This window comes from Dipodomys spectabilis, unplaced genomic scaffold (assembly GCF_019054845.1).
Source record: "Dipodomys spectabilis isolate Male_0828 unplaced genomic scaffold, ASM1905484v1 ptg000089l, whole genome shotgun sequence".
Taxonomy (NCBI): Eukaryota; Metazoa; Chordata; class Mammalia; order Rodentia; family Heteromyidae; genus Dipodomys; species Dipodomys spectabilis.
In genome coordinates this window covers 19,352,911-19,372,619 of record NW_024870766.1, presented here as the reverse complement: position 1 = coordinate 19,372,619, position 19,709 = coordinate 19,352,911, and the positions used below count along the sequence as shown (strand labels likewise).

Below are 19,709 nucleotides of genomic sequence, written 5' to 3'. Positions count from 1 at the left end.
TAATAGGAGATATAACGTATTAAGAAATTTATTGTAAGGAATTGGCTTACACAATTATGAAAGCTTGCTATTCCCAAGACCTGCAGGATAGATCAGAAAGCTAGCAACTTAGGAGAACTGATGATTTACTTTCAGTCTGAGTCAGGAGAGCTGGTGGTACAGTTTTAGTCTGAAGGTCAATAATCTTGAGACTGAGAAAAAGCCCATGTTTCAAGTCCTAAAACAAGAAAAAGAAAAAGGGAAAAAGTTGACATCTGAATTCAAAGTCTGTAATGATGAATTCTCTTTTAGATTTTCAACTGATCAGTGGGGTCTACATTAGAGAAGGCAACCTTTCCTCAGTTTACTGATTTAAATGTGGTTAATTTTATTCAGAATCACCCAAATAATGTTCAAACAAGTATTTAGGCATTTTATGACCCATTCAAGTTGACACATGAATTTAACTTTCACTCATGGTTTTTATGAAACTATCAAATGATGCAAGAATGCCTGCCTAGAATATGTAAGACTTCTGTTCAATCTTCAGTATTGAAATAACAGTAAAAAAAATGTAAGGGATTAAATTCTTAATTTTGTTTCATTAGTGTGTGGCTACCTTCAAGACAGTTTTCATACTGTCTTGGATACCTTTGAGTTGATTTTGAAATTAGAAATTATGAGTACTTCAACTTTGTTCTTCTTTTTCAAGATTGTTTTGGCTGAATCATTTGCATTTCATGTTAATTTTAGCCTCAGAAATACTTTAATTTTAGAAATATTTTTTCTTTTTGCCTGTCTTTTTTCTTTTATCATTTCACTCTCCCAAGCTCCTACTCCTCTTTCTCTTTTGCATTTGTATTTACCCAAGCCTTTCCCAGCTCCAATCAGCTGGTTGTTAATCACATTGCAGGGATTAACTGAGTAAGCATGGACCCCTACTGAAATTTTAAGTGGGAAGGAAATGTTTACAGTGACCTTTGTTCTTTTTTTCTTTCCTTTCTCGTCTTCTTTAGGTAGTCGACAAGTCTATAGCACTCTATAGTTGGATACTATCAGTATCCAATTCCTTGAGAACATCCTTCCTTCCTTCCTTCCTTCCTTCCTTCCTTCCTTCCTTCCTTCCTTCCTTCCTTCCTTCCTTTTCTTTGTCAGCCATGGGGCTTGAACTCGGACTGGCACTGTCTTTGAGCTTTTCTGCTCAAGGCTAGTGTTCTACCACTTGGAGTCACAGCTCCACTTCCAGTTTTCTGGTGGTTAATTGGAGATAAGGGCATCACATTCTTTCCTGCCTGTGCTGGCTTTGAACCTTGAAAGATCTTCAGATCTCAGCCTCTTAAGTAGCTAGGATTAAAGTTATGAGCCACCAGTGCCCAGGTTCCCTTGAATATTCCTAAAGATTTCACTTTCCTAAAAAGTGATGCTGAAATCACTTTAACAGTCCAGAGATGTCCATACATGAGAGACCTTGAAAGTATAACACAATCTATTATTTTTCATATTTAAAACATTTTAGAACATTGGACAAAACTCAAAAACATATCTAGGGAAGGCAGGCACAAAAAGTACAACTTATGTGATTTGCATTTGTGTAAGGTCTAAGAACAGAGAAAACTAATTTATGGGAATAAAATTATTATGAATGACTTTTTGTGTCATATTTGCACATTTAAAAAATGCACATTTTTTTCTTTGGTGATGCTGGGATTTGAACTTAAGTTCTTAATCTTGCTGCTTGAGCTATCCCTCAGTCCTTTTATGCTTTATTTTTCAGATGAGATCTCTTGGGTTTTTGTTTTGTTTTATTTTTCTTTTTTGTTTTGAACCTATTTTAGGCCACAGTCCTCCTAACATAAGGCCTCCATGTAGCTGAGGTTGAAGGTGTGTGCTACCATCCCAGCTTATTGATTACCCCTGTGGAACAGCTCCTATTGAAAATTATTGTGAGCAACTCCAGTTGGCTCCCACTGGAGTATGGAAGAAAAGATTTAGATGAAACAAGAGGGAATTATCTAGGATAATGGGCACATTATAGAATTTCATTGGAGTTATATGGGTGCAGACATTTGTCTCAGTTCATCAAAATGAACATTGAAGATCTATGTATTTTCCTGTATTAAATTATACCTTGATTTTTAAAGTGAAAAATAAAATCTTTGACTAAATATTACCTTCAGTTCAGACTCTTTAACTTGTTAACCACAAACTTTGACTATCTGATGCCTGCATACTTTTACAAGTTTCTCTTGATTCCCTTCTATACCTGATACTCTAGCAAATGGAATACTCTCTTCTTCACACAGCTCCATGTACTCCCATTTTGGTGCTTTTGTTCTCACTTTCCCTTAGGAATAGCTTCCCATCTTCCAGTGATCCTTCTTTAACTCCACACCACAAGTCAGCAATGTCTTCCCACTTCCTTTTTCTTAAAGAAAAACGTACAAAGGAATGCTGGGGGAAAAAAATGACAGGAAGCTCTTAAGACCTTAGAAAGGTGAGGCAAAAACCATTTTGGGGAATGTGTGTGATTTTTCAGCATTAACACATTAAAATTTTACTCATAAAATTCTTTCTGAGATTTTGTAGGGACAAGGGAGTTCATGTGGAGGGAGTTCATGACTGGGTTCCCATCACACACTTTAAGGTGGTCAGGAGACTTCCATAGACTACAGCAGTGATTTGGCTTCTTTCCCCATCCTATCCCTCAAATAGGCCACTGTAGTAGAAGGAGGGGGAGAGCTATCAGGAAAAGTTGGGTACTCTCTGCTTTGGTCAGTATGCTTAGGTGGGAAATTAATTAGCACAGGAGGTACCCTTACTGAAAGCAGAGGAGAGAAGTGGAATAAGACCCCTCCCTCCACCTCCACAATGTGCTTTAAAAAAATCAAGATTTCTAAGTCCCAGTGAAGTGAGAAGAGTTTCCACATGGCTAAAATGTTGGCTTTACCCAATGACAGCCATGGCTATCATTTCAGCTGATCGGGGGGGGGGGGTCTACATTAGACCCCATTCGATATTTTGCTTTTGTAGCCTTTGAGAAGAGGGTTATACATTATTTTTTCTCTTCACAGATTATTTTCTGAATGACAGAAGCATTTTTTATCATTCTTTGCTTATTTACAAATCTTTCCTTTATCTTTGCATCACATTTGCACATTTAGAAAATGCATTTTTTCCCTTTAGTGATGCTGGGATTTGAACTGAAGGTCTGGAGGGTGTGTACTACCATCCCAGCTTATCAATTGCCCCTGAAATATTGATTCCCTCCATAGTACTGTAAATACAAAATGTATATCCCAGGCAGACTTGATATTCCCTATTTACTTTCATTTGTAATTCTTCAGATGTTGGTGAACCACGTGTCACCTTTGAAGGAAATTTCTCTGTGACTTTCACACAGAATACTGTTCAGTAGCTCTTTCATTGAATTATGCATAAAATTTATATGTATGCCTTTCACTAGAGATTAAGTAATTAAAATACTCTTGATATTCCAGGGAAAACATTACAGCTCTTATTATTTTAATGGACTGCTGGACCCTAGGGATTTGACAATAGGCTGTAACATCTTGCATTTCAACTAAGTAAAATTCATAACTTTGACTTTTTGGTAAGCTACATTTGTATACTTTTGATGATGTGTACAGGAACAAATAGTCTCAGGCCAATTCTTAATGAACAGAGAGTTTTCTAAATAACCATAGTAATATTCCATATGATGGTGGCTTTGTTTTTAGTACCACTTGAGCACTAAGGACTCCATCGTTGGAGAGTGAGTGGTTGTTTCAATTCTGCTTTGAGAGGGGTCCCTGAGGCCCTGGGGCACTCTCAGAATGAGGGCACAGCTGTCTTGCTCGCTGTGTGGGTCTGCTGGTACGTTCTCTGTGGATGACTAATGGGTCTGTGCAATCCACATAATTGCTCTGATCTGTTTGCACTGGAAATGCAAAAATGCAAATATTATCTTTTGTTAAACTTATATTTATAATTTTGTTCCAGAAATATCCTTCACTAGCTTATTTTAAAAAAAAGAAACAACAACAAAAAGAATCAGCATGACTTACTTTAAAATCTTGAGTTATAATTATTATTTCATCCATTGAATCCTTTGTTGATTACAGTACCATTTGCAGTAATTCTAGTATGCAGTAATTCTTCTATGGGTTCACTTTTTTTTTTTTTTGTCAGCCGTGGGGCTTGAACTCTGGGCTTGGGCGCTGCCCCTGAGCTCTTCAGCTCAAAGCTAGCACTCTACTATTACAGCCACAGCACCACTTCTGGTTTTCTGGTGGTTAATTGGAGATAAGAGTCTCACAGACTTTCCTGCCTGGGCTGGCTTTGAACTGCAATCCTCACATTTCAGTCTCCTGAGTTGCTAAGACTACAGGCATGAGCCACCATCACCCAGCTTATGGGTTCACTCTTGCTAAATTATCAAGAAATAAAATAAAGTGAAAATGAGCTCTTCAATACTCCAATCCTAGAGTCAATCCAAAATTCTATTCTCAGTAGGGAAAGCCTGGAAACAAGCCAATAGTGCCGTTGCTGTTCAGCCAACAGGGTTGGTCTGAAAAGTGATGTTGAAATCACTTGTTCTTCACCCTACAGTCAAGTAATAAAGCTAGTCCATTTATTTGATGACCCCATTGTATAAGGACCTCATTTCCCATTGTGGCTCTGGAAGGTAGGTTATATCACCCTCCAAATTTCATGCATGATGAAGTGTTTTCAGAAAGCATCTACTCTGTGCTAGGGACTATTAGGTATACCAGGCAAATCTGGAGAATGAAGAACAGGTCATCAGCTTCTGAATGCAACATATATCCTACTAGAGGTTCCAGTCAACAAGTAAGCAACTATCCTATTTTATGTGAAAATAAAGATGCTACAAACTAAACTATGGCAAACCATGTAGGAGAGGTGATTCTTATGTTAAAGATGCTGAACTGTGGAAGGAAAGGGGAAGGAAAGATATAAGACAAGTAGGAGGGAGAGAAGGAGGGAGGTCAGAAAGAAGAGAGAAAGAGGAGAGACCGTCTATCATATAACAAACTTTCCCAAATCCTGTTTTGCCTGCACATCCCTTCCATTTGACAGTCCCTTTCTGCCCTGAAGATTTTCCCTCTCAGTTCGAAATTTCTACAAACTCTACCAAATCAATCCTAAGGAGATTTTTCTCCCTCATTCATTACCTCATATTTTAAATGGTTTTTTTTGCCTTTGGTTCTATTAACCTACAGAAAACTGCTCATCAATTCAAAAAAAAAATCTTATTAGCCCCTTAAATGTATTATTTCTGAAGTTCTTGGTTACAGACTCAACAATCATTCTCCTTAGTGACCAGATAAGCTCATTTTCCCTCCTTTCTTAGAATCCAATCTCAAGCCTAACAGAGCTTGTTACTGTCTGAATATACAAGGCTTTTGTCCCTCTTGGTCATTCTCCTTGGAATTTTTCTACACACACACACACACACACACACACACACACACACACACACACACACGCACACGCACACACCTCCCTACAAAAGAAAATTATGCCTCAAATCTTTTTTTCTCAGGCTTGGAGAGATGGAAATTCACAAAGCACCCCAGTCACAGATTGTTTCCTCACTTATTGAGGGCCTACTCCATAAGTTTGTCTGGAATGGAGAAACTTCTGTTCATGGAATGCAAAGCTGAATATAGAGTGCTGTTCCCAGCCTCAGTGAGCTCACACTGATAACAGAAATGTTTGTGTAAGAATACCCCGCTAGAAGATACTGAGGATATTAATTGAGATAGGGTATGAGGGTTGTGGTTTACGCAGAGCAGCAAATAAGGCATGGCTAGGCTAAAGTGGAGGGTTTCAATTCACAAGCACAGAGAACTGAGACAGCCCAACCAAATTAAGAGATCTCAGGACCAAGGAGAGCTCATTGTATATTTTGCCCAGAAGCGTCCCTTATGTTTTTTGGAAGCTCAACACTTCCTGCTAGGCTCTATCATCATAACAAAAGCTTTTAGCTTCAGGAATCCCTCATCAAGTATATTCCAGATCCTTTTTTAAAATTATTTTGCTTTTGTTTTTATGTAACTGAGTTTGAACTCAGGGTCTCCTACTTGCTAGGCTGACACTCTCCCACTTGAGCTACTCTTCTAGCCCTATATTTTCTGGTTATTTTGGGAATTGAGTCTAGCAAAATTTTCTGCCTTGGCTGACCTCAAACCATGATACTCTGGAACCCAGCCTTCTGAGGAGTTAGGATTACTGGCATGGGACCTAGGGTGCTACTAGAAGATGACATGTCACTTGTTCATTTTCAGTCGTCCTGGGGATACAGATGTTTTACTTTCATTGTTTTGTTTTGTTTTTGAAGTTCTAGGGTTTGAATTCAGAACCTCAAGTTTAATAGGCTTGTTGGTTCTGCTGGCATTCTATCATTTGAGTCATGCCTCCAGCTCCATCTCCAAAATAATCAACAAAGAGTGGAGCTGGACTACATTTGCCCAAGCTGGCTTCAAATCATAGTATATGGATTTCAGCCTTCAGATTAACTAGGATTACAGACTTGAGCCACTGGCACTCAGCTATTTAATTTACAAAAGGAAGAATTAGGGGCAGAGGGCAAAAGTTATGCATAAAGAATCATAGTTATACAGCCTCCAGTGGCTCATGCATGTAATCCTAGCTACTCAGGAGGCTGAGATCTGAAGATCATGGTTCAAAGCCAGTTTGGGCAGGAAAGTCTGTGAGACTTTTATCTCCAAAAAACTACTCAGAAAAAGCCAGAAGCAGTGCTGTGTCCCAAGTAGTAGAGTGCTTTCCTTGAGCAAAAAGAGCTCAGGGACAGCACTCAGGCCCAGAGTTCAATCCCCAGGTATGGAAAAAAACACACAAAGTCATAGTTAGAGATGTCACTTGGTTGGTCATTGTCTCAGTTCTGGAGATACCTGGTTCTGGAGAAGTCCACTGGAGGGGAGAATCTGTAGAATGACTTACAGCAAAGACAAATATGAAATGTATGCAGAGATTACAAGATTTTCTCCTGCTTTTAGTTACTTCATGAATCCTAGCAAGGAGTATTTTGCTTTTCAGCAAAAATAGCTTAAGTGTCAGTTACAGATAAACTCATTGGGCTAAAAGTGGGCTGTCTCTCAGGTGAAATAGACAGCAAGCCTTAGCCTTTGGGGTTTAAGTACTTATAGAGATTGCCTGTGAATAATTCCTATCCCTGAGTTCAGTCTGCAGGGCTGAGGTCACTTGTGAGGTACAAAGTTTTAACTACAGTACAGTGGATTTTCTCCCCACAAAGGCCTCATGATCTCCTCCTCCCATGTGACCATTTAATGTCTCTCTGCTATCTCACACTTTTTCTTTAAGGTCTAGTTTTCTACTTTAGGTTTTCTTTTCATTATTCCCATTATTCATTTGTGTGTGTGTGTGTGTGTGTGTGTGTGTGTGTGTGTGTGTGTGTGTGTGTGTGTGTGTGTGTGTGTGTGTGTGTGTGTGTTGTGTGCCAGTCCTGGGGCTTGAACTCAGGGCCTGGACATTGTCCTTGAGCTTCTTTTGATCAAGGCCAGCGCTCTATCACTTGAGCCACAGAACCCTTTCTGGTTTTTCTGTTTATGTGGCACTGAGGAATTGAACCCAGGGCTTCATGCATGCTAGGCAGGCACTCTACCACTAAGCCACATTCCCAGCCCATATCCCCATTATTCATGGCTAGCTACCTATCACAAATCAAATTTTTAAATGCAACAAATATGCACACATACAGCACACTTCAACATGGACTCAAATACTTCTGTTACTTCAAGTGCTCAGCTGCCACAAATCCAAAATTTCATTTAGTATACTGTTCAGGAAAACAACATTACTAGATGATGAACCTAGTACTTTTGTGCTTGATTTGCAGCTGAGTGGGGGGTGGGGTGGAAGGAAAGAATGTTTTAGTCTCAAAATAAGTTTTTGTATTACTATTATAAAATCAGCCTATTGAAATTAACCAGCTAATTGTGTAATTAGTAGAAATATGGATCATATATGATGACAAAATATGTGGTCATTTGGGTGTGATTAATACTGAGGAAAACTGAGACTGGACAATATGTCTCCTTGACATTAAAGCATTTTAAGTTATTAAAAACACACTATGTTGGAGGTCAGAAAATTCGTGTAATTTTACTATGAGTCTTGTTCAGTTTAGGTTATTCAGTAAGTAAATTAACCTGTCTAGCTTTCAATTTCCTCATCCGTGAAATAAAGGGATTGGGTCTGATGGCTCTAAATTCTTTCCACTCTTTCTAAATTGTGTTGACACAGCTTCTTAAGTAAATCTGACAACCATTGTCTTGTCTCTACTCCCATTGCCATACTTTGAAGGCTGCTTAATTTCTTACCTGAGCTAGCAAAGCTAGTCTCCTGGCAACTTCTTAAGTCTATCCTGTTCTCCACACTGCTGTCAGAGAAACCTTCTAAATGAAAACTGTATCATCTATGTTTCACAGCCGTTAGTGACTCCTATAGCTCACAGTGCTTGGCTCAGATTGCTTTTATCTTCAAATCCTGGGCTTCCCCAGATACGTCTCTTATTCTAACTCTACAGCTGGTACAGCTTCCACAGTATAGCTTAGCTTCTCCTGGGGTATTATAGAAAATACCATAAGGTGACTTAAAAAACAATGTCTAAAATGAAAAAAAGAAACAATATCGCTATTTTACAGTTCTGGAGGCCGTGAAGTCCAAGGTGAAGGTGCTCACAGCCAATGAAGTTCCTCTCTTCTTGTTTGCAGTCTTTATGCTGTATACACACACATGAAAGAGGGCAACTCTTGCTCCCCTCCCCCCATCTCTTCTCAATCTCTTCATATAAAGGCATTGATTCCATCATGAAGACTCCATTCTCATGGACTGTTATTTATCAAAGTTCTCACTTGCAAGCACCACCACAATGGAGATTGGGACTCCAATATATAGGTTTGGAAGGAACACATTTAGTAGAAAGAAAGGATCCAGAGGATTCACATTCAAGATCTGGGGAATAATTAGAACAATCCCAAGAGATCAGTTACGCTTAAAATATTTAAGTACATAATTCACCTTTTCAATAATATTTGTGTCATTTTTGACTAGCTATAATGCTTAGGCAGGCTTTTCTAAATTTGAGATAAAATTCTTTCCATGGGATTTAATCTTTGTAAACTACCTAGTTAAAAGTGTCACTGAAGCTGGGCACACTGGGCACTGAAGCTGGCTCATGCCTGTAATCCTAGCTACTCAGGATGCTGAGATCTGAGGATCATGCTTTGAAGCCAGTCTAGTTAGGAAAGCCCCTGAGACTCTTATCTCCAATTAATCACCAGAAAATTGGAGGTGGTGCTGTAGCTTAAAGTAGTAGAGTGTTAGCCTTGAGTAAAAGAGCTCAGGGACAGTGCCTAGGCCCTGAGTTTAAGCCCCACAACTGCCAAAAAAAAAAAAAAAAAGTGTCACTGACTGACTCATGGAGAGAAAACAGACTCAGATCAAGCAAGTTAACAACATCACAGAGCTCACAGATTAAGCTGGAATCCAGACTGCATGCTTTTATTATTGCTCTCTTTTATGTAAATACACAGTTGAACATCCTAATCCAAAAATTCAAAATTCAAAATGCTTCAAAATCCAAACCTTTTGAGCACTATCATGACACCACAATTGGAAATTACACACCTGGCCTCATGTGACAGGTTGAAGTCATGCTATGACTTCAAAAAAATAGGATAAAAAATTACTTTCAAGCTTTGTTATATGTGCATATGAAACAAATTAATTTCATATTTAGACTTGGGGCCTATCCTCAAGATATCTCATTATATGTATGCAAATATTCCAAAATTTGAAAAAAAAATCCAGAAGCCCCAAGTATTTCAGATAAGGAATACTTAAGCTGTGAAATATAAATGATAAACTGGTCAGTTTCCTCACATTTCCATTTTCTTTATGAATTATTAAATCTATCACGGGCCCATATCCATCATCTCTTATTTATCAAGTCTTGCTAATTTGTTTCATTAAAAGCCCCATAGGTGAAACTAGTCATTTTCTCTAGATAAAGTCAGAAGCAAGCCTTCCATTTTGGTTATAAGCCAGCAATAGCAGTGCCTTAACTTCTAGAATACGCTTCTGTTTAGAAGTAAGTTTAAGACTTCATTGCCTATACGAGCTTCTGACTGGCCATGTTTACACTGATCTTTTTCAACTACAAAATGAGGAATGTGCAGGTATGGTAGTGTACAGCTATAATCTTAACATCTGGGAGGCTGAGGCAAGAGGGTGAGGCAGACTGGGCTACATAGCATCTCAAAAAAGCAAAGGACCATTTACGATGAATAATTTTTTTTTTTATGTGTGTGTGGGGGTCTAGTCGTGGGGTCTGAACTCTTGGCCTGGGCGCTGTCCCTCAGCTCTTCAGCTCAAGGCTAGCGCTCTACCACTTGAGCCATAGCGCCACTTCTGGTTTTTTTCTTTTTCCTTATGTGGTGCTGAGGAATCGAACCCAGGGCCTCAGGCATGCAAGGCAAGCACTCTACCACTGAGCCACCTTCCCAGCTCCAAGATGAATAATTTCTATGGCTTCTGAAATAAAATAGGATTCTACCCAACAGCAGTAATTACAATGGCACAAATAGTCATTTATTGCATACAATTGTAGCAATATGTATTTAGGTAACTAGTATGTAATCAAATGAGTCAGGATTAATGTATTAGAAGCTCAGCCACTTTAGGAGAACGATATGTCCTACGACTTTTCATAGAAGGCAACAACAGTTAGAGCAGCATCAGTGATGATAATCCACTTTCTCATATGACAGCTTTTAATTTTTTTTTTTTTACTAATAACGTGTTGGAAGAACCTACATAAAAATATGAGGTGTAATCTAATTATTTTACAATTATTTCTTAATTAACTTAAAGATGAATCTATGACTGTTGTTACTTATTTATTATTTAATTGAAGTTAAGATATATGATAATTATGATTCTACAGCCAACTTTTCACTTGAATTTTACAATGTGCCTAGAAAAACTTAAAGCTAAAATCAGGATTGTGAAATAGCTTAAGCTTAATGGGCCTAACTAGAATTGGCTGGATTTCTTCATATAAAATCCTTTAAGACTTTTTTTTAGTTTCTAGTGAACCCTCCAAAGATTAAAAAAAAATCTTGCACAACATTGAGGTGGAGGAGAGCAAGCCAGGAGAAATTCTTAGTATATTTTTAATATTCTTACAGTAATCAATATCCAGGATTAAAAAATACAACATAGTTTGAAAGGCAAACAGTTAAACCTGTTAATTCTAAATTAACCCAATTTTAAATGGGTTCACCGTATTCATTTGCATCCATCTGAAAGTGTTATGGTTTTTGTTATCAGAGTTTTAAAAACACTACATCCATTCTTCTGGGTACCAGTGACTGCACACATACCAAACAACAGACGCTCTACCACAAAAAAAAAAAATCATCAAATTGGGTTAGACAGCTGAGGAGGGGAACTTGGCTGGTAGAAAAACGTTAAGGTCCAGTCATGGGTTTGCCTGCCTCAGATATGTAAATGAGTTGGATGGTATTAGACAACCTTTTAAATATGAGTAATTAACTATAGAAAACAAGGTTAGTAAAAACTTGAACTAGAGGGAAATGATTCCAATGAAGCTGAGGGCACAGATCACTAACAATTCAGATAACTCTGAATGAACCAGTGCGAAGAGGTTGCACTTGTGTGTAAGGTCACTTCAAATCATACAGATGAGAGAAAAGGCATTTTCAGAATTAGCGTCTTGATTTAAATATATGTAATTGGAAATATGCTTTTGTCTGTGTTATCACTCCCCATCAATGATAGGGCCTTCTGCGGCTTGTAGAAAATAGGAAAAACAAGAGGTTGGAAAACAAAGAGCATATGTTTAATAGAGAGGTGTGAGCCATGAAGGCATGTGTCCAGTGTGTGTTGTGGTCTCTTCCAGGGATGTAACCCGAGAAGGACATTGTGCCATCAATTTATAGGAACCATAAGGTTTATGTCCTTCAGATGGAGGAACAAATATATTTGAAAGCCACTCAAAATACCAATTTTTCACTTCAGTACCCTAGCACTGGCTCAAAGGACACCAAAGATGGTACCCTATGTGTGGGTACTTTTATGTGAGATAAGCAGCTAGACACTTTTGGCATCTAACTGATGGAAGAAAGATTAAAATAGTCAAAGCTGAGATCTTCTGAGCATGTTCAAAATTGCTCCCCCTTTGCTCTCCCTGACTGGCAATGAGCCAACCCCATGTCTTTTCAGGGAAAACTTAAAAAAAAAAAAAAGGAAAAGGTGGGGGGAGCTAGTGAGACAGCTTCACAAGATTTGAACCAGCCAGGTGAGGAAATGGAAGGAGAAAGCTTTCTACTCTTTCAACTTCTATCTTCTTTATGTTATAAGGGACTGGGGGATAGAGAGGCTTGTATATTGTCTTGTGGAGGCACAGCTGTGGTAGAAACCTTTATTTCTATATAACACTTTTATTATGATTTGTGTGGCATGGTGGCCATAAGGTTTAATCCATATGTGTCATTGTTGTGATGTGATCAGTAATTTGACAAAATGTCTACCAGTGCTCACACCAACTTATATATTCGGACAAACTCCATACAATTGTGTGATTTTTGGCATCTTCTAACTTGTCTGAACACCCTATATCCTCCTTTGTAAAAGGGCAATACTTATTGGAAATATAGTGAATTGTGAGACTCAGTTAATAGATGTAAATATTCTTGGAACAGTGCTACAAGTTCTACCTTTTATGGCATAACTATGTATCTTAAGATTTAAAAAGAACAAAAATGGTCAAAATTCCCCCATTTTCCTGTTTTTCTCTTATTTTATAAAACATTACAAGTATCAGGAGTGTTCTATGTTATCATTCAGTTACTATTTCTTATTTAAACATAATCTGAAGACATCTATAGAAGGGTGATGTCTGACAGCCAGTGCCTCCTTTAGGTGTGTCTGGTCACTCGCAGACCCAGGAGTTTCTCATCTTCCACAGGACTGTGACCTGTGACTGATATATCTGTCACCCTGCAGACTGATCACAGACAGCAAAGCAGTGTTGAGCAGCTCTTTCTTATTCAACCCTTTGCTTCTTCTGTCCCTCCCATCTAGGAGGACTTCCTCTGTTCTTTTGGAGAAGCAAACATCTCTTCATTTTCTTCTTCTTTGGATACTTCATTACTATGAATTAGATGGCTTTGACAGTAGTAGGTGTTAGAAGTGCAACTAGTTGTGTTTGGAAGTTATGATTCTAAAGAAAAGAAATCAAGGAATTGTGTTTGGATGTGAAAAATGTATGGAGAGTAGAAGAGACATAGAAGATATGCAATAAAGTTGGAAAGCTCATGGAGAATCCTAGATGAAGGAAAGAAAGAGGTACAGATAAACAAAATTGCTTCCAGTTTCATTTCACTTTTCAGTCAATCATTTCATGACACCATTTGCCTTTTATCATACTTGCTTTTTATCTTTTTCAACTGATTAAAAAAAGAATAGAGAGGATTTATAAAAAATAGAGAGGATTTATAAGCTAAATAAAGATTAATAAAATAGGTAGATTAAGATATAAGGTAATTATGGAAAGTAAACACTAAGTATTTACTAATAAAGTGGATAATACATTGCATGTATTATACTATTTTTCCTTAAGACTCTGTGAAGTAGGTTATGACCATTTATATAGAGATGAAGAGTTTTGAAGAGGGAAAGGTCTAAGGTCACAAACTAGGAAGAGACCAAAGTCAGAGTATGGACCCAGGACTCTTACTCACTGTGGGAACAGAACCCAGAACCCTGTTGCTGTTTGTCTCTATGAATATACAGAACAAATTGAGTAGAAGAGAAGAGAAAACTGAAAGAGTAACTGAGAATGAGAGAAGAATTATGAGAACAAAGAAAAATTAAGACAGTTGAAATGGTAGAAAGGAGGAAATGAATAACAGACTAATACAGGACAGGCAGGAAGCCTAGAAGAATAAGCGACAGCTTGGGAGAAGTATATGTAGCCAGGAAGTAACTGTTCATACTGATCAGTCTGCAATGGGTGAAGGTGGTTCTATCTGACTTTAATAAATATCTTCTCAAGTTATCTGCAAGTTCATACACAGAATCGCAGTGCTATGTGATAAAGTTTCAGGGCAGAGGCAGTTTTTCATGGCTGGGTGCTTCAGTGAAATCATCTGAAGGATAAATGAACTTGACCTTGGGATTAATGGAAGGAAAAGATTTAAACACATGGAAAGTAGTAAGGAAGGTATCTGAAACAGTGCATGGAGGTAGAATTGGAAAGATACATTTGAGTTCAGGACCATAAACTTGTTTCACTATATCAGGTTAATATGCATGGAAAATCAAGTGAGATTTATAGGTAGTGGCAGGAATGTAAGAGATTTGAAATAACAGATCAAGGAGTTCACAGGCAATAGAAATCTCTTAGTTGTTGGTAATAGTGCTTCATTAGTGTTTGCAAATAAAAGATGTTTTTTTCTCGGCTGGGAAGGTGGCTCAGTGGTAGAGCGCTTGCCTTGCATGCCTGAGACCCTGGGTACGATTTCTCAGCACCACATAAGCAAAAAGAAAAAAGCCGGAAGTGGCGCTGTGGCTTAAGTGGTAGAGCGCTAGCCTTGAGCTGAAGAGCTGAGGGACAGCGCCCAGGCCGAGTTCAGGCCCCACGACCGGACCCCCCCCCCCCCCAAAAAAAAAAGATGTTTTTTCTCAAACTTCATGTTGCACACTACCCTGTAAGGGAACTCAATATACAATGCTAGGATAGACTGTTCAGAGAATTCTGGTCCATCAGTGCTCTGTAATGAATGCTGTGTTTTTATAACTTTTATTTTCAGGCACTCTTTCTTTACAAAATCATTCTTAAATGTAGTAACACTGGAGTTCTTTTTAAAAAGCACTGGCTAATAAAGAATAAAGTCTCTGTGCCCTAAACAAGGTATGCAGAAATTGCAAAGAGAAGGAGACTGAAAGAAAGGGAAAGGAAAGCTGGGATTTAATGTGAGACAACTGTCTGAATCTTCACAAATAAGCAAATTTCAGTTTTGATGGTGAACAGACTCAGAAAGAAACCTGGTCTCTGCTTTATCACAAATACTTAAAAATATACTAATTTACCTTAAAAAATCAAACATTTTTTGGGGGAAAGTTCTCTTTAACTTAGCTTCACAATGACTTTCTAGAACCTTGGCATTTTTGCCTATCACTACATTATGGAAAGCAATAGGATGCCAGTCTGCTGTGCCAGCAATGATCTGTAGGGACCCCGGGTCCCTGTCCTGACCTTCACCAACAGATGACCCCTGTGGCACTTTTACCAAATGCCATTGTTCTTAACTTGTCTCCTATGTGGACCTGCAGCTTTGAGAGACACCTTTTGATGCTGGTAAGCTTCCAAGTACAAAATATCTTTTGAGGGTGAAAAAGGAAACTCTTGGCTAGTTAACTTTCCTCAACTAGTTTATGAGCTACTTTGTCTTAGCAAAAACAATCTCAGCCAAGCAGCTAAGAAATTTTTTTAAAAAGCAGTGGTCATTTCTGTACTAGGAAAACCTATTATAAAACCTACAAGAAAAGGGAATGTAATTTTGGCAAATATAAACAATCTTGTTAATAATGGCAAAAGTAAAGCTTATGAAGGTAGGAGATTATTAAGGTAGGAGACTTCCACTCTGGGAAAAAAATGCCTGAAAGACAAATTCACCCATCTTTTTATTCAGAGCAGATGTCTTATTCAATTGATTTATTGAAAGCAAACACTAGCATAGCATCTACTAACTGCCAGGCACTGTTTGGAGTGATTTAATTCTTGCAATAACTTTCTAAAAAGGGAATAATATTGTTGTCATTTTCCAGAGGAGGAAATTCAGGCACTAACTGACTATCCTACATAGACATTACAATATTTAGAATTACAAAATTTGGATAGAAAGTACATTAAAATGGCATTTCCTGATTGTACTTATTTTATTATTTGAAATGTAACTTGATTATTATTACTAAGGTATTGTACAAAACGATTACCATTTCATAATTACATTTATTTTAATAAATATGAAAATACATAATTTTAGGAATCAGTAAAAAGTCCATCTGTAAAAAAAGCATATCTAATATTATGTGCGTAAGTTAAAATGGGTACCAAGTCATGCAATGTAGAAAATCATCACATACCAGAAACTGGACCATTGGAGAAATAGAATATGGGACACAGAAATTAGAATGTACATTTTTTGGTCAGTTATGGGGCTTGAACTCAGGGCTGGGTACTGTGCCTGAGCTCTTTTGTTCAAGGCTAGCATTCTACCACTTTTGAGCCACAGCTCCACTTTTGGTTTTCGAGTGATGAATTGGAGATAAGAGTCTCACGGGGACTTTTCTGCCCAGGCTGGCTTTGAACCATGATCCTCAGATCTCAACTTCATGAGTAGCTAGGATTATAGGCATGAGCCACCAGTGCCTGGCTTAGGATATACATCTTAATGCCCAGGTGCTTTCCTGGTCCTCAAAACAGGGCAGCTTGCTTGAGAATGTGTTAAACAGGGTGCTAAGAATTAATAACCTGATGAGTTTAAAATTAGATACCCCAAATTACAGTTTTAAATATGGAACTGCTCTTTTGGGAGGAACAGTAGCTATTGTAACTTTTCTTAATAAAAATATACTGCAAGATAAAGAATTCATTCAAGGGCCCCCTTCTGTCTGGAAGTCCAAATGATCCCTTTAAGTGTACACTATCCCCATAAAATGACAGCTTTGGTGATGGATTTTGAGGAGCCTGCTAAACCCAGTACCTTTATTTACAGAAAAAATGTTTTGAGTAGCCTACTGAGTAACCTCTGTTGCAAAGGATCAAGCACAGTGGGAGCCAGAGCCAGAAATGGGCCTGCAGAAGCATTTAGCGTTTAATGGGTCCGTGGCTGTAGTGAAGCAGTGTGCTGAAATAATTCTGATTAGGCTCGGTCAGTCAAGCTGCATAATCAGACTCAGCCCTCCTCCATTCAGCGCTTACTGTTCAGAAGCGCAGTCACAAGCTTAAAGCACCATGTAAAGCAGTCCTTGTATTTTAAAGAATACAACCTTTTTTCAAACTGATCTGTGAGCCTTAAAAAATATACATACCTGTGGGAATAGCTAACTAGGAAAAGGAAAGGTTATGTTAATAACCTCATAGAAAAACATGGGCAGTTATGCTTTCCAAAGGAAATGTTTATTTAATTTTTTTTTCATCCACTTCAAAGGATTGATTGGAAAACCTCCAAATGGGTCAGAACTACAAATCACACTCCCTGGCCTGTTTTCTGTTATCAGCACTGTGTGCTCTATCAGGACGAGAAAGCTGATTATTTTTACTTTTATATTGGTTGGTACCATTTGCAACACATGCACGGACTGGTAGATATACATCAGGAGAAAATTAACTCTAAAGCCTTTCTTCCTCTATTTATTTTATCTTTTAAAAGAGTAAAAAGAGAATCAATCAGAATATTGCTTTCTGTTCTCAGGTTTTCATTAGCATAATTCAAAGCAAACAAGGACTTATAAGGGAGTTCCCAATACTCACTTATGTCTCTACATAGTTAGGTTTTCCAGGTACAGTGGCTGTGGTATTGATCTCTCTGACAATATGCTTTCAAGGAGATTATAGGATATGTTGGTGGAATTTTGTATTAAAATGGAACTATTCTAAGCACATCTTAAGAAATAGGAAAAGAATTTTAATGAAGCCACTAACTATAGTAAATATGAGACTTATTTTTAGTTTTGTTCTTAGGGAATAAGTAACAGTAATTGAAATGTAACATTAAATGGATATGCTAAGCTTGAATCCTGGATGGCAGATAATTTATAAAACTGTTTCTCATCTGTGGATTAGTCAAGCACAGGTATTTAAATTAGTGTATATTACATTACCAAAGTCAATAAAAAGTGACACTTTTTTTTTTTACAAAAAAAAAAAAAAAAAAAAAAAACTGTTTCTCTTCCAGTTTTTCTGGTGAACTCTAAAGCTTGAAAAGTAACATTAGAAGTTTTAGCAAAAACAGATGTCTTAAGGACTTGGGGCAACTCCCACAACGTGGTGCTTCCAGACATAACGTCTTGTACATCTCATGGTTGCAATGGGTCCACCTGTATCCCTATTTAACCGATCTGTTCTTTCCCTTCCCCTCCCCAAATTACACCAAAGTCAAATACAGTGAAAACAGGGGTTATACCGTGGGGGAGGGACATACAAAGCAACAAAACAATCACATTATAAATATGTTAGAAACAATAGCAAGAAAGAAAAAACTACTTGTATCCTTATCTTGGGGTAAGCTTTTTTTTTTTTTTTTTAAAGAAATTATGTGGCGAGTAGAACTCGCGGAGGGCCTCGAACTCGCGGCGGGCCTGCTTCGGCTGCGCTTGTGGCCTGGGTTTTGTTGTGGGGTTTCGTGTTTTGTTTTTTTATCCTGCCGGGATTCTCTTGCCTTGTGGCTGACCCAGCATCCTGGGGAAGCGGGACAACCGAGTGGCCTACATGAATCCAATAGCAATGGCCACATCAAGGGGGCCAATTCAGTCTTCTGGGCCAACAATCCAGGATTATCTAAATCGACCAAGACCTACCTGGGAGGAAGTAAGAGAACAACTCGAAAAGAAAAAGGCTCCAAGGCTTTGGCTGAATTTGAAGAAAAAAATGAATGAGAACTGGAAGAAAGAGCTAGAAAAACACAGGGAGAAACCATTAAGTGGAAATGAGAGCTCATCTAAAAAAAGACAGAGAAAGAAAAAAGAAAAGAAGAAAGCTGGTAGGTATTCATCTTCTTCTTCATCAAGCTCTGATTCTTCCAGCAGTTCTTCAGATTCTGAAGATGAGGATAAGAAACAAGCAAAAAGGAGAAAGAAGAAGAACCGTTCACATAAATCTTCTGAAAGCTCTATGTCAGAAACTCAGTCAGACAGTAAGGACATTAAAGGACTTGGCAAGAAAAGAAAGATGCATTCTGAAGACAAACCCTTATCATCTGGGCCCTTGTCAGAATCAGATTATGCTGAGGAGTTACAAGCAAAAAAGAAGAAAAGCAGTGAAGAACGAGAAAGAGCAACAGAAAAGACAAAAAAGAAAAAGAAGCATAAGAAACACAGTACAAAGAATTGAAAAAGAAGACTGCTAGTTCAAGTCCTGATTCATCGTAACATTTAGAAAAACCTGGATTCCCTTAAAGAAAGTGCAATGTCTAAGACAATTTCAACTGTGAAAATTATGACATATTTATTAAAATACATGAACTTTCTTGTTTCTAAAATGATTCCTGGACTCTACAGTAGCCACTCAGGTGCTGCTGTTTGGAAGGTCATGATTGCTGCCTGCTTTTTGAGCATCTACTTTCTCCTTTGTGCTTGATAACTCTCGGAGATATTACACACACTGCAGTCATGATAGTCGTTAAGACATTTGGGAATAAAGCTAATACTTTTGACTAGATATATCTATGGATAAACAGAAATTGAATCTGGATGTATCTTTAAGATGCAGTCAGAAATGACCAGATGATGATAGTTAAAATTTTTGAAGTAGGGATTACATTAATGCTTCAAAAATCTTTACTTGTAGATAAGTGTATTTTAATTTTTTTTCACCTGTATACTTTTATTTACCTGGGAAGGAACTTTTAAGGCAG

The 19,709-nt window shown here is 37.9% G+C and overlaps 2 protein-coding genes across 14 annotated transcripts in view; both read left to right on the top strand.

The window, feature by feature from the left end:
* The window catches only part of Nrcam (neuronal cell adhesion molecule), a 277,714-nt gene that overhangs the window by 88,242 nt on the left and 169,763 nt on the right, over nucleotides 1–19,709 (top strand). The window lies entirely within an intron of this gene.
* LOC122111849 (protein FAM133B-like) lies at nucleotides 18,542–19,286 on the top strand. The gene has a single exon (XM_042684618.1). It carries the CDS (start codon nucleotides 18,566–18,568, stop codon nucleotides 19,184–19,186), a length of 621 nt encoding a protein of 206 aa, XP_042540552.1. The 5' UTR covers nucleotides 18,542–18,565; the 3' UTR covers nucleotides 19,187–19,286.